The 14,878-nt window shown below is 38.8% G+C and overlaps 1 protein-coding gene across 5 annotated transcripts in view; it reads right to left on the bottom strand.

Annotated features, from left to right (window-relative positions):
• LOC144658788 (neprilysin-1-like) overlaps positions 1–14,878 on the bottom strand; it is an 86,998-nt gene that overhangs the window by 41,702 nt on the left and 30,418 nt on the right. For 4 of the 5 annotated variants that reach the window (XM_078519268.1, XM_078519265.1, XM_078519267.1 and 1 more), the window contains 4 exons: positions 7,659–7,724; positions 5,448–5,564; positions 2,474–2,563; positions 1,719–1,852 (listed from right to left, as the gene is read on the bottom strand). In XM_078519268.1, coding sequence (XP_078375394.1) covers positions 1,719–1,852; positions 2,474–2,563; positions 5,448–5,564; positions 7,659–7,724 — 407 coding nt within the window. Of the gene's footprint in view, positions 1–1,718; positions 1,853–2,473; positions 2,564–5,447; positions 5,565–7,658; positions 7,725–9,110; positions 9,268–14,878 lie in introns of those variants that run through there. The other variant, XM_078519269.1, reaches the window with a different exon arrangement.

The raw sequence follows: 14,878 nt of genomic DNA, 5'->3' as shown, positions 1-14,878 counted from the left end.
ATATATCATGCTCTTAAAACTCTCAAAGAAAGAAAATATCTTGATTTTAAATAAATTGAATTTAACCAAGCTTACCAATGCTGTTTACCCAGAATAACATTCGGTCTAGATCTTATCGTTCATGGGTTTTGCTTTTCACAGGGTCAACGTTTCTTCAATTTGGTATATACAAATCAGCACACCTCCACTGGACTGATCTGGTTAAGTGGAATTAGCCAACGTTCAAAATATCAGCTTTAGACATGGCACCGAAGCAGGCTGGTCAAACTTCTATATTTGGTTTGGTTTTCTTTGTATCAAGTCTCTTGTTAGTTGAAGTGAGTTGGTGGAGGGGAGTGCAGTGAAGTTGTGCTGGCCCTTTTCTTCTTTCCTTCGTGTCAAATAAGAGGAAGAACAAACGACAATCTGTCATGTCGTCACTGGGTCTTTTGTTTTGTGAAAGCAGCCATTTTGAAGTTGGTCAGCTGAGTGCGAGATCTGAAACCGAAAAGTTACCGGGTTTCGGATGACCGACAAAATTCGGAAATTTTCGGAAGATCCGATTTGGTGCCAAAAATCATAAATTGCAGTAAATGCAACTCCTCTCCAACCTGCCGCAAGATATAGTGAAACTAATTATATGCCTTTTAAATTGAATTACATTTTTTAAGATAAAAACAAAACATAATACAAGAAAGGAAACGAGGAACACAAAAATAATAGAGATGTTACAAAGGCCGGTGTGGCAGTGATAAATACTGAACAAAACAATTTCAGTTAAGTCCTCTTTTAAATAGTTTTCTAGTTGGATTTTTACATACAGATACAGGAATTTCAATCCAGTAGTAGCATTAAATAATTTTTGGAATTTTTTTTTTTACATTTATTCCGAACGAACCAGAATATATATGCTGTAAGAGCAGATACTGTCACAGTGTTTACCCGAGATCCTCTCGCCTATGAAAAACAGAAAACAACTACTTAAGACCCAAGAAAAATGTTTTTCTGGACTTTCATGCTTCCTCTCCATATTTTCAGCCAAAGAAAACAACAGATCCTAAGAACTGTAATAGAAAAACTTGTTGGCAGTCTTTGACGTTTCTGTACTTCATTGTTGGCGTGCGAATATCGTTAGCGATGATGAAATTCTTTGCGACAGGTTGGCTGGCAGCATTTTGTCACTATATTCCAGGGAACACGCAGGCTTACGTCCCTCTCTAAAAAGCACGCGGTTTCAGTGTGCGGTGTACATGCTCTGGCCAAACTTTTCCGTTAGTGTTACCGTGTCCGCGAGTGTTCTCTAAGGTTTATATTTCTGACAAAGTGAATGATTGATAACATCACCTCGTACCTAACTGGAGATCCATGCAGGTTCATATTTTCCTTCTGACGTAGTAGTAGTCTGCGAGCAAGCTCTGTTAAGAATGGAAAGCTGAGGGCAGAGAGCTTGTTGGCAGGCTAATGTGGTGAACATGTATGTAAGTATACTGTGTTTTAATGGTAGTGTTACCTGAAACCGTGTCTGCTAAATGGGTGACTTTGGAAGTGAAAATTGAGTTACCGTAACCCCGATTTTACTTGGTGATCAATGTTTATACACTAGATATACATATAAAGTTAATGTTTGAATAGATACCAGTTATAGTTTCATAGCTTATAGATTCGTGATTTTACCTAAGAATATTAAACTTATTTGTACAATAAGGATTTACTGTTTTATTATTTCATTTTGAACCAACCTCTTTGATGTAACTGATGTCAAATTAGACATGTTTGCTAAATATTCCAGGGCAAATACGGCAATCTTTTCATCTTCAGTTATCTTATAATTGGTGTCTTGAAACATACCGTTTAAGTATAGTAGCCAGTTAATCTGTGCAACATAACAGGAAAAAATAACAATCAAAGGACTTCCCGAACATTAGGTCATCCATCATGCATATTTCTAATAAAGGCGTCTTAAAGAGGTGTCCGTCTTATAGAGGTGTCCGTTAAGAGGGAGTTGATTGTACTGCATTCCTCGAGAAGTTTTCATTCTTATGAAGATAGTCCTGATAAGGGTATCCGTTGTGAAGCATTCACATATCTACATAAGTTGTCATTATATCCCATTAGGGAGCCTGTTCGCAAGCTAAAAACACTGGTTAGCAGGCTATGAATTTGTTTAGTGACGCAATAAAATTAATGATATTGTTTATTGAATGATGTTATTAAAAAACAAGGTAGCAAAGAAAATCAGCAAGAAAATAATTGACAGCAGCAAACATTGCATCACAATTTCTGGTCGACAATAAAAATTAGCAGGCCCATGGCCTTTCCACGCAACACTTTGACTTACCTGTCATGAACTCTGTACTGATCTAAAATGAACTGATCTACCGAGAGACGAATCGGAGAGGGTAAGGAGTTGAGGAGCACACTTATGAATTAGGCTCTTTAGTTCAGATTTCCTAGATGTTAGTCCAGTTCTTTTGATGCTCTCTGCAACACTCACCTGTCCTTGTGTTTGCCTTTGAAGTTCTGCTACACTCGTTAATTTGTACAATTTGCTTCTGTCAGCTCTCTCCTCGGCAGTTGCAGATAGCTTTGTGTGAGTAAATAGTCAGTGTCAGCACGTTACGCGTCACATCCAAAGATATCCCAAGTGATATCCCCGAGTTTTTCGCTCGTGTTTTCATGCAAATTAAGTTACTGAATGCTGTGAAGAGACTTTTTAACCTCCACGTTTAACAGCTTGGAACAGAGGTTCCCCAATAAGCGACCTCGTGTAAATATAAACGAAGGATAATGATCACACTAGCTCCTACTGGCGCGAAAATATCCATGAAAATTTTTCTTTGGGCATTATCTATTCCGCGAAGCTTACAGTTTTCCTAGAGTTTAGACTCCCGAAAACTGTTCACTTCTCGCTATTGGTAATTTATTAGATTTATTTAATAAATAATTGTCGTTTTAAGTCACCCTTAGAATATTTTCACGTAATAACTTTAGTGAAATCTGAAGGCTTGCACGTGAGTAATAAATAATAAATATCTTAAACCACTCCCCGAATGGGGTTTTTCAGGGCCAAGGTAAACACAAACTGAAACAAATTTTGTAAATCAAACATAGTATGATTAAATTCCCAACTAGCAGGAGACAGACCATTCATGCCAGTTGGATATTTACGAACGTAGGCGAGGAGTTAAACTCGGGGCAATTCTGGCGCTCTAACCAGTCGGTTACGCTGCTTCCCATCAGTTTGTGAATGCTTCATTTTCGCTCTTAGCCTTTACTTATGTTCTATTTTGCTTGTCAAAAAAATATCCTAGTATGGGAATGATCTCGAAAGGTTCGACAAACAATGTGAGAAAAGATTGTGATATTGATCAAGATTTTAGAAAATGAAGACACCGCTGAACTCGTTTTAGATGGAATGAGTATAGGTACTTCCGGTGCATTCAAGTGACGTCAGATAGTCGTCCGGCTGTTACCACAGCCGCCAACTTTTGAGAAGAGCGGTTGGCTGTATCATGGGAACTACGCATGTCGTAAATACTAGATTAAGTACGTATTAGAATTTAGTCTAATTTCAAGAGGTGAATGTAAGAATGCGACATTCTGAATGGTAAAGAAGCTCTGGTTTATGACGTTTTATCATATTGACCCGTACGGACCCGCGCGCAATTTCCCTGGAAAACCATATGAAAAATTCCCGTACGAGGGCCGTACGCCTCGCTCTAGCAGGGCCGGAAAAAGCCGTACGGCCCTACTGGAAAAGCGTACAGGCCCGCTACTGCCGCGAGATGCCGGAATTGGAACCAGTTGATTCCACAGGTTTGAATTGAGATGAACGACAGTGTAAGATTTTTCTATAAAGCAAGGAATGTCCAACATGTTTATTAAAACTTTACTATCTAGAAAGCGATGTAGTTTGCAGGCACAAAAATTAAAACAAAACGTGTTTAATTAAACTCGGCAAATGATGAATAATACGCCTGAGAACAACAATAAAATCGAAATAAAAGCCGTCAATAAAACAACATAATCGGACAAAGACGTATCCTGGTTTGTAGTCATGATAAACATTGAAGAAAAAATGCAAATGCAAAGTAAAATCAAATTTCTCTTTCTGCTATGTAATTTTCAAATCACAACAAACAAAATGCGAGTACATGTTTACGACTAACCTGATAATGACACAGTTTACCGCTTGTTTTCACGAAGCATTTTACTGTTAAGCACAATTTGGACATCAACTGTAATGCAGAGCTCAACATCTTCGAGGAACTAACGAATTCAAGGACTAAGCAGCAACAGCAGACGTTCATGAATCCTACGATCCGTGGTAAACAAAACAACTTGAAGCCGAAGGGAAACGAAGAGAAGCAAAATCCTGAACTGCCAGTCTTTCCAAGTCTTTATGTACTTTCACAGATTAAGATCTAATGATGTTTTTAACATCCAAAATCCTTCTTGGTGGAAAATTAATTAATCCTCACGTTCAAACCAATTGTGAATTTCGGCTCAGAAGAAACGTCGCTAAGTTGTTCAATCAGGATAAATTCAGTCTTCGCTGAGATACGAGCATGACTAGCCGAAGTCGTGCAAGTTCTTTGTTGTAGTCCTTCATAAACGTTTCCTTTGAAATTTCTACTAACTGCAATCATGTACGAGGAACTAAGCCGGATTTAAATCTTCTTGGAATGGAGCTAGAACTCGAAGACTAGATTTGGTTGACAATTTTAACAGAAGTTCAAAAACGTTGTACGCACATCGCAGTTCAAATGCACTTTACTGGCTTCCCAAACAAATTACGAACTACCATTGGCTTTTCAAAATGCGCGCGAAACTGTCCACCGCGTCTGTATCCACGAAAGAAAAACAAAAAAAATTCAGTGGTCATATGATAAAATGCTTATTGACTGAGTTAGGTCGGGCCGGACGGGAAAATATTTGGCTCTCGGTCAGGACGCACGGACCTCGCTGCGCTCGGTCCGTGCGTCCTGACCTCGAGTCAAATATTTTCCCCAATCGGCCCTCCCACTCAGTCAATAAGTACATAATATTCACCTCGCTTGGAGATGAATATAGCAATTCAGGGCTTGGCCAGCCTAGTACCCAGGCGTTCCCTTTCCGCTTATCGATTTGGCGCGAAATTTCGTGACGTCACCGACGCCAACCTGTTCCCAGGCCCTTACGTGGACCTCGCGCTTGCCCGAGAGAGGAGAAGAACGCCTAGGGACTTTAGTATGACGTCAAAGCAACAGTGACTTTTAAACTCATCATTATATCTAATTTCCCATTGAGAGATGATAAATTAAAACAAATCAAATACATGTAAATAACTTGATGTAAGTATCTGAGAAAAGAGCTACAGGAAACTAATTGCGGATGCTGTGCCTTGAGTTTTTTCAGCTTAAAGTTTTTTGTTATTAATGAAAAAATAAAAGAAACACAAAATCAATGAAAAGTTTATGTAGTCTTACCTGAGCAAGTTTCTTTTCAAACTCAAACACTTCGTTTAGTGATGACTCTGCCGAACTGTGCTCCGCACCTAACAAGCTAACCAGCTGAGACATGAGCTGATGGTAAGCCTTTCTTACCTGCAATCAACAAAAAAACAATACAACAAGGCGGACACTAAGTAAAACGTAGACTTTAGGTAGGTAGGTAGGTTGGTAGGTAATCTTTATTTTTACATTTAAGGTGGCTCGATCGGATTTTTGAGTGACGATACCCTTCAACTTTGAGCAACTTGTATGTCACCGAAAACAATCCAACTGAAAATATATCAATACAGCTGTAAGAAATCAAATGAAACGATTTCTCTGAGATTTTCACCCGAGGTAATTAGATAGTACAAGATTCACTTACTTGATCGGGCCTTGTGAACGGTTTTTTTTGCGGGCCCAAGAGAGGCCCGCAACCCTAATCTTGACAGTGGCTAGCGGATTGCGTATTACGCGTGCGCGCCACGTTTATAAAAACCAGCTGCAAAGCGGAAGTTGAAAATTTTGTTCTTCCACTAAGAACGATCAGAATGCGAAAAATGTGTCAATCACAACAGATTATCGAAACACCGGAAGTTGAAAATCTGTTCTTCAAGAACAATGTGTCAATCTCAACAGTGTGTCACATAAGATCGAGGCTTCTGCCACATGGAAGATTGAAAACATTACGTTTTGCAGGCGTTGTTTCGGCGTTGGTTTTGAGAAGATTTACTGTGATTGCATTACAGATAAACCACGGCAAAACGAATGATTCCAACAACGATTGATCTCGAAAAATCCCTTACAACACTGACAACATAGCGAGTTCACCGACCGAGGAAAATCGCGTCTCAATTACACCGCATGTTCGATAAAATCATGCATTCCTTGCGTGACGCGCTACTCGGAATAACTATCTCTTGTCCAGTGATTTTATCGACACCGTCTGAGAAATTTTCGCGACCTGTTGGAATTATTGCTTAGAACTGAGGTGACTTAAGTTATTTGTTCTTCCACCATGAACGGCTACAATGCAAAAGGATCCGAAATGGTGTCGTTCAATTAGGAAGTTGAGAATTTTTTCCTCCACAAAGAACGATTAGAATGCGAAGAAATGCGAAGTGTAAATCACAAAAGTTTGTCTAATGAGATCGACGCTTCTGTCACATGGAAGGTGAAGGTGACAGTGAAGGATCTTTAAGTGCATCTAGGCCCGCACTTTCTAACCTGTGGTTACCACTAGTTAATTATGTTTTAAGTCTGCTTTGTTTTTGTTGTATTTTAGCACTTTAAAACTTCATCCGAAATTTTCTCGAAAACGGTCTCATAGAAATTCTTCAAATTTCGCAGACCGTGAGAAAACTATGTCAAGTGCAAGATCTAGAAGCCTTTGTTCAAAATAATCCCTCTATTACAAGAAAATGGGTCTCGTGTTAAATGGGTGGTGACGTCATTTTGTTGCTATGGTTACTCCGATTTCAATGAAACTTAGCTCATTCGAAACTTTCATCTTTCTTTAGTACAGCTGTACTGATCGATTTTCAGTCGGATTGTTTACGATGGCATTCCAGTTGCTCAAAGTTGAAAGGTATCGTCACTCAAAAATCCGATCGAGTCACCTTAAGAGTGTGTCCATAAAGACCGGCCATGTGAGCCCATGGTGTGAGCTCGATCTCCGCCCAGCCCCCTCTGGCCGGCCATCCTCCCCTCCACATCGACCCACCCCCCCCCCCCCTCCCCCCCCCCCCCGCCCCCCCCCGGGGGGGGCCCCCCCCCCCCCCCCCCCTCAAACCCGCCCCCGACCTTCGCCCCCCACGGCCGACGACCCAGCGCGGCGTGCCGCGGCCCGCCTCCGACTAGGCGGGCGGGCGGGGGGGGGTCCGCGCGCGCTCCCGCCTGTCCGCCCCCCGGGGGCGGTCACGGGGCAAACAGGGACAAAACCCCCCCCCCACGGGCACACTTAAGAGACACCAACAAGACTAGAACTGATAACGAGATAAAGCAGACAGTGACTTGCAACAACCATAGTTTCACCCAGTTGTTCATTTTTTAAAAGTAAAAAAATACGCCCTGGAGAGAGGATGGGAAGGGGGATAGTTATTTTGATCCTGTTGGCAGGCCCGTGGAGGGGGGTACGTTGAGGACATAATATCGACTATGTCATATCCAACGCGCGCTCATTGTTAATTATAAGATAGTTATACTCACGTTGGAGTGGTAACTACTGTTAGCCAGGTATGCATCTCTTGTAATAGTATGGGAAGTTTGGTCTAGCTGAAAATAGAATTTGTAAAGGTGATTAATATGTATATGAAATTAATTATGTATTGAGCTGTTGGTAAAATAACTTCTCATCATCAGATCTTCCCCAACACACTGAAGGGGATTGGGTGTCAGTAAGATGACAGGATGTGATTAAGAGACCGGCGAACCATGAAACAGGTAACGGGTATTGATCATGTCGTTACTGTTCTGCAGGATATGGTCTGTTACTTTGAAATCAGTGACAAACAAGTGTCGGACCACAAACCCACCATGCTTTAGTCAAGTGGAATAATTCCGGAAATTCAAACAGGATTTTTTGGTTGAATGGTTCGCGCTAAGGGACGTCTCTCCCGTACTATAAGAGGATGGCTAAACTATTTAATATTGACAAGAGTTTGTGTTGTTCTATCTCAAAATATTAACAATTGTTGGACGAGGTTGAGCAATATATTGTGCTTTGTCAGTTTCGAACAGATAAAATTATTTGCCGATGCGATATGTTGCAAACCCCAGTTCAATAATTATTTTATTATTCGATTACTGATTTTTTTTCAGACAATCATTTTTGAGAATTTAGCGGGAAGCGCGCGCTGCCTTGCTGATAAGAAAAGCATAACTTCGCCTTCGATGATACGAACTAGTCTTCATTCAGTCACTATCTTTCAGATACTGCCGAAATACAACAAGGGCAAATTTTCGTTGCCTTCTTTGTATTTTCGCTGTTTTTTGTTTGGTCTAGTTCTAACTTCCAAGTAGACAAATCAAACTGCTTTCCTCAGTACAACGTTGGAAAACGAGCTACCTTTTTTCGTAGAAGTTGATACAACTACGCATGAACAGAATATAACTTGCAGCAAAATCACTATTAGACGGTAATGCGCATGAGCAGACCATTATTTGTAGGTTGTATTTGCAGGTCACGTGGTGGGCTCTTGGACAATGGAAAGAAAGAGAAAAATGCATCGAATAATAATTCGAAACACACTGACAGATCAGGCAGATGCAAACAAACCTCGACCTATTATAGCTAAGATGTCGTTCTTTAAAGATAAAGGCCGCATTTTCCAACACGTCAAGAACATCAATCCAGCCCTAAAGATTGGCGTGGCGGACGACTTTCCAAAAGAGATAGAAGATATGAGGAAAGAGCTACTACCCGTATTAAAGAAAGCCAAGAAACAAAACAAGCGGGCATCCTTCAATGTTGATAAACTTATCATCGACGGACATATTTATCGCGGCCCTGAAACAAAGAAACTGCCTTTATACGCAAACATTTTGTCCACTTAAAGATGAATTCCAGTCCGTACTGCGCAATCTCGGCTGCAATGTTTATGTGAGCCCACACGAAGGGAATGTTTACAAGCAAAACTAAAAATTCCGCGACAAACTTACCTTTTTCTTCATTATTAACGCCAGATATCCTTGCAGAACAAATAATAACGAGTAGAAGAACCTTGACGCTATTTCAAACCGACGTTTTAGCTCATCGGAACTTCTTGAACGAAACGAACTGTAATGGCGGACTAAAAAACGTCATGTATGCTGTCACCGAAGTGTAACGTTTTAACGAATTCAAAACAAAAACGTAAACAAACCCCGAGTCTGCGCAGTACGGACTGGAAATCATCTTTAAGACCAAGCTTCAATATTTCCAGGTTAGTAAGCCCGCAGATGATAGCGGGCTTCGAGAGCTTTACCGCACGGTAAGCTCTTGTTATTCCAAGGAAGTCGTTAAGTCTTTAGATTTCAAAATTCCGACTTCCTTGCTCATCCTTTATATAAAGTAGTATGGCTCCAGTACTATTCGAAAGCGTCCGTCGCCTTTGCTTTCCCAAAATACTTAAACTGGTGCTTATTTATTTTTTGGTGTTTTGTGCAATTTCTTGTCGTTTTGTTTTCGCTCGTTTAAAAGTTATAAGCACTTGGATACTTTGCTCAAAAATTTGCATTTCAACTAATTCTCAAGGGTATATAAAAGTAGATAATAACAGAATCCTTGATACGCGTAAACATTCTTCTCTTCAAAGCGCAATAATGTTCAGTATTAGCCATGGCAACGCCACTTAGATTATCATTTCTGTCAATTAACGCAAGAGGTTTAAACCAGGCGCGAAAGAGGAGACAAGTTTTTCGCTGGGCCCACAACAGTAAAGCGGATATAATATTTTTACAAGAAACCTACTCCACGAAAAGTGTAGAAGAAATATGGAGATCAGAATGGGGTAGCAAAGTCCATTACAGCCATGGATCTAGTCATTCCCGAGGTGTGATGATTTTATTTAACCCGAAACTCTGACAAACACGGCAGATACCTGATGCTTGAAACCACTATTCACGATTCTACTTTCTTGTTATGCAATGTTTATGCTCCAAATGACAATTCATCGCAAAATACTTTCTTTTCCAACCTAAATAACACCCTTAAACAATACACAAACTTGCAAATTATTTTAGGCGGCGACCTCAACTGCGCACTAACACCGCTAGACAAAACCGGCGGCACCTCTATTGAAAGGAAAAGGCCAGTAATTAGAGAAATAAATAGTTTATGCAGTAATCATAAATTGCAAGACGTTTGGAGAAGCCAACATCCAAATCAATCACAATTCACGTGGCGTAATCATTCATTAAAAATTCAATGCCGATTGGATTATTGGCTTGTCTCTAAAAATCTTTCTTCATCTCTACTTAAGATATTACAAGTCCCACCTTCTCCGATCACTCGGCAATTAGTTTTGTTCTTCAGTCCGAGGAATACACGAAGCGCGGCCCAGGCTTCTGGAAAATAAATAATTCGCTACTAAAAGATGAAAAGTTCACTTCCGAACTCACAGCCAAAATTCCAGAGTTCAAAGCTAAACACAACTACCTCGAAGATAAAGGTCTTTACTGGGACATGCTAAAAATGGAAGTGAGAGGTTTTTGTGTTCAGTATTCGAAAAGAAAAAATAAACTCCGAAGAAACGCAGAAAAAGAACTACAAAATCAAATCGATCATTTGATGAACGTACTCAAAACAAACAGATCAAAAGAAAACATCACAGAACTATACCGACTCCGAGCTGAATTAAATAAGATAACTAATTATAGAACAAAAGGCGCTATTGTAAGAAGCAGAATTCGTTGGCATGAAGAAGGTGAAAGAAACACCAAGTACTTCTTAAACTTAGAAAAGAGGCAACATTCTAAAACTCACATCACAAAATTAAAATATGGCGAAAGGGAAATTACTGATCCAGATGAGATCTTGAGATCACAAAGGCTCTTCTACAAAAATCTCTACACTGCTAGTTCGTGTGATGCAACACAAAACGATGTATTTTTCTGGACGCGAATCTGCCCAAACTAGACAAACCTGAGCAAGACAAACTTGAAGACCCCCTATGCAATGAAGAGTGTTATAATGTGCTAAAAGAGTGCGCTAAAGGAAAGTGTCCTGGAAGCGACGGCCTCTCTGTGGAATTTTATTTGCATTTTTGGTCTTTATTAGGAGAAGAAATGACACAGAGTTTTAATTATGCATTTCATCGGGGACAAATGAACATAACCCAAAAGCAAGGGATCATCAAGGTAATACCGAAAAAGAAAAAAGACAAATCTGAAAATTGGAGACCTCTTACTCTACTTAATGTAGATTATAAGATTGCAACTAAAACCATGGCTCATAGAATTGCTACAGTTCTCCCTAAACTAATTAATGAAGATCAAACTGGTTACGTCAAAGGTCGCTATATCGGCCAAAACATCAGGCTCATCCAAGATATTATGAAAGTAACAGAGGCAGAAAATATACCTGGCATAGCATTATTTATCGACTTTAAAAAAGCATTCGATTCACTTGATTGGAACTTCCTATTTAAGACACTAGAAGCGTTTAATTTCGGTCCCCAAATTCAACAATGGATTAAAACCTTTTACAATAACTGTTCCAGTTGTGTCATGAACAACGGATACGCTTCCGAGTTCTTTAAAATTCAACGTGGCGTACGGCAAGGATGTCCGCTTTCCGGCGCTCTTTTTGTACTTTGCGCAGAAATATTAGCTGATGCAATTCGACGAGACAAAACCATTAATGGAATTAAAGTTTTTGACAAAGAATTTAAAGTTTCACAATACGCAGACGACACAACCGCCTTTGTTGCTGACCTCAAGTCAGCTGAAAGTCTTTTCAAATTGCTTCACGCCTTCCAGAAGTGTTCCGGTCTTGAAATAAACACAACCAAAACTGAAGGAATGTGGTTAGGTGCGAATCGGAACAAAAAGACTAAGCATTTTGACATTGCATGGCCCTCTGAACCAGTTTTCGCACTCGGAATCCATTTTACGTACAGCGACGAGGTCTCCCATCAAAAAAATTTTGAACAAAAGCTCACTTCCATGAAAAATCTGCTAAACATATGGTATCCAAGGAACCTCTCATTATATGGTCGTACAACCATTCTAAAAACTCTTGCGCTGTCTAAACTTGTTTACAACACTTCTATGCTATCGTTTCCGTATTCCTTTGTCAAGACGGTCAATCAGACTATCAAATCTTTTATCTGGGGAAAAACTGCAAAAATTAAGCATACTGCTATGATAGGGCCAAAGGAAAAAGGAGGACTTAATATGCCTGACTTTGATATTGTTAACAATTCTCTCAAAGTCACATGGATTAAGCGATTAAATGATAGTCCACACGACGCTAGTTGGAGTCACATTCCTCTAGCATACTTAAACAATGTGGGCGGTCGATTTCTTTTTGAATGCAATTATGAACTGAAGTCTCTGAAAGTAAACATACCTCTGGATTTTTACAAAGACGCCTTAGAAGCATGGCAAAAACTAACTGTTTCTACTCCCGAATCCAAAGAGCAAATACTAGAGGAAATTATATGGAATAACAGGTTCATCACAATCGACGGATCCTCAGTCTACTATAAGCAGTGGCATGAAGCTGGTGTTACTAAAATCGGTGACATCTTCAAAGGGGACTCTTTCTTAACTTTTAACGATTTTGCATCTACGTTCCAGATAAAGACTAACTTTCTGAAGTATTATGGCCTTTGCCACGCAATCCCTAAAAAATGGATCAATCAATTAAAAGGAAAAAGCGAACTTACAACGAACTTTTTAAACAACAGAATTAAGTTACCACTAAATAAAATTTCTTGCAAAGCTGCGAGCCAGATGTTCGTTAGAATGAAATTTGAAAAACCTACGGCTGAAAAGAGGATGAAACAGACTAATTTCGACGAAGAAACAATACGACTTACTTACAGTATCCCCTTTAAAGTTACTAAAGACATTAGACTCACTATTTTACAGTTTAAGATTATCCATCACATTTTGCCCACTAATGTCACTCTTTTTAGAGATTCACTTGTTCAACAGGAGCAATGCCATCTTTGTAACGAGACACAAACCTTGAAACACCTTTTTGTAACATGCTCTTTTGTACAAACCTTTTGGTCTCAGATTGCTTTCTGGTGGAATAGAAAGCACTCAGACTTTATCACCTTATCAGAACAGGATATAATCTACGGGTTCACTCAAGATCTTCCTCGTCGCCTTGGTTTAAACCTCTGTTTAATCATTGCTAAATTTTATATCTATAATGCGTCACGGAGAGAAGAAGAGTATATCTGGGAAGCTTTTTTTGCTATACTTAAAAGGCTTGAAATTGAAAAGCATAAATCGAAATCACAAATAAGTATTTGAGCATCTTATTGTTTGTTTGTTTGTCTTGTTTATTTTTCGCTTTTATTTTTATTTTATTTTTATTTTATTTTTTTTTATTTTTTTATTTTATTTTTTATTTTATTTTATTTTATTTTTTGTTATTCGCTTACTTCTGGCCTTCCCTGTATCATGTAGCATTGTACAAATAACGTAGCCTTATTGTATATGTAGTAGTGTGTAGCATTAAAGTGTAATCGTAGCTTTAGTTTGTTAAAACATAAGTCTCGTAAATATTGTAAGCATAGTTAATGTGAGTTCCGCGTCTTAATTTTTTTGTAATATTATATACATTTATATATGTAAGTATTAGTATGTTTGTGTTGTAAATAAAAAGAAAACCAGCAAAAAAAAAAAAAAAAAAAAAAAAAAAAAGGAATAATAATTCGTTTACGTATACTTTTAATGCTTTGGCTTCTTATTTACCAGAATGGAAACATTGTTAACTCCAGCAATAAATAGATAAAATAATTACTCAAACAAGATATATAATAAATAAAATTAACATAATTAAGTACGATTAAATAATTCTACGGGTCGAATATTACACCTTTCAGTCTAAAATTTGGCGTGAAGTATCTCTGTATGACTCTTTATAACCCTACATTTTTGTTTTTGATGAAAATCTTTCAAGAGCCGAGAAATTCGCAATTCTGTGCAACGTGTCCATTCATTACTCTGTAAATAATTTAATAAATTATTATTAAAAAAGTACCATTAAATAATTCTACGGTTTAAATATTACACATTTCAGTCTAAACTTTGGCATTAAGTATCTCTGTTTGACTCTTTATAACCCTACATTTTTTTTTTCGATGAAAATCTTTTAAGAGCCGAGAAATTCGAAATTCTGTGCAACGTGCCCATACATTGCTCTGTAATGATCCCGGCGTGTTCGGTAATCGAACCCAATCGAACACCAATCGTTCGATTGGTTTCGGTAATCGAACATAATCGAACTCACAATTAAATTTGGTCAATCGAACAAAATCGAACGTTCGATTACCGAACTGTCGACAATCAAACAAAATCGAACCTTCGATTACCGAACTCCTGTTTGTTTATATTCCAGACATTTTGTACGGTGCACTGTCCCCCCTAATTAGTCCTCCGTGATTTACTTATAAAGAGACGGATTCCGAACAAAATCGAATCGGATTAAGTTCGATTGTGTTCGATTGGTTCGAAAATCGAACTCACATCAAAATAGATGTCGATTTTGTTCGATTACCGAACCCAAACGAACGATTGGTGTTCGATTGGGTTCGATTGATTTTTGGTTCGATTTTGTTCGATTGGATACGCCGGGAATGATGTAAAACAATTCTGCGATTAAATAGTTCTACTGCTCGAATATTACACCTTTCAGTCAAAATTTGGCATGAAGTATCTCTGTGTGACTGTTAATAACCCTACATTTTTATCTTTTGTGTGGATCATTC

Source organism: Oculina patagonica, chromosome 6, assembly GCF_052425735.1.
Source record: "Oculina patagonica isolate OP01 chromosome 6, crgOcupat, whole genome shotgun sequence".
NCBI classification, from domain to species: Eukaryota; Metazoa; Cnidaria; class Anthozoa; order Scleractinia; family Oculinidae; genus Oculina; species Oculina patagonica.
Note: the sequence above shows the minus strand (reverse complement) of the source record. Positions and strands in the feature narration are given on the sequence as shown.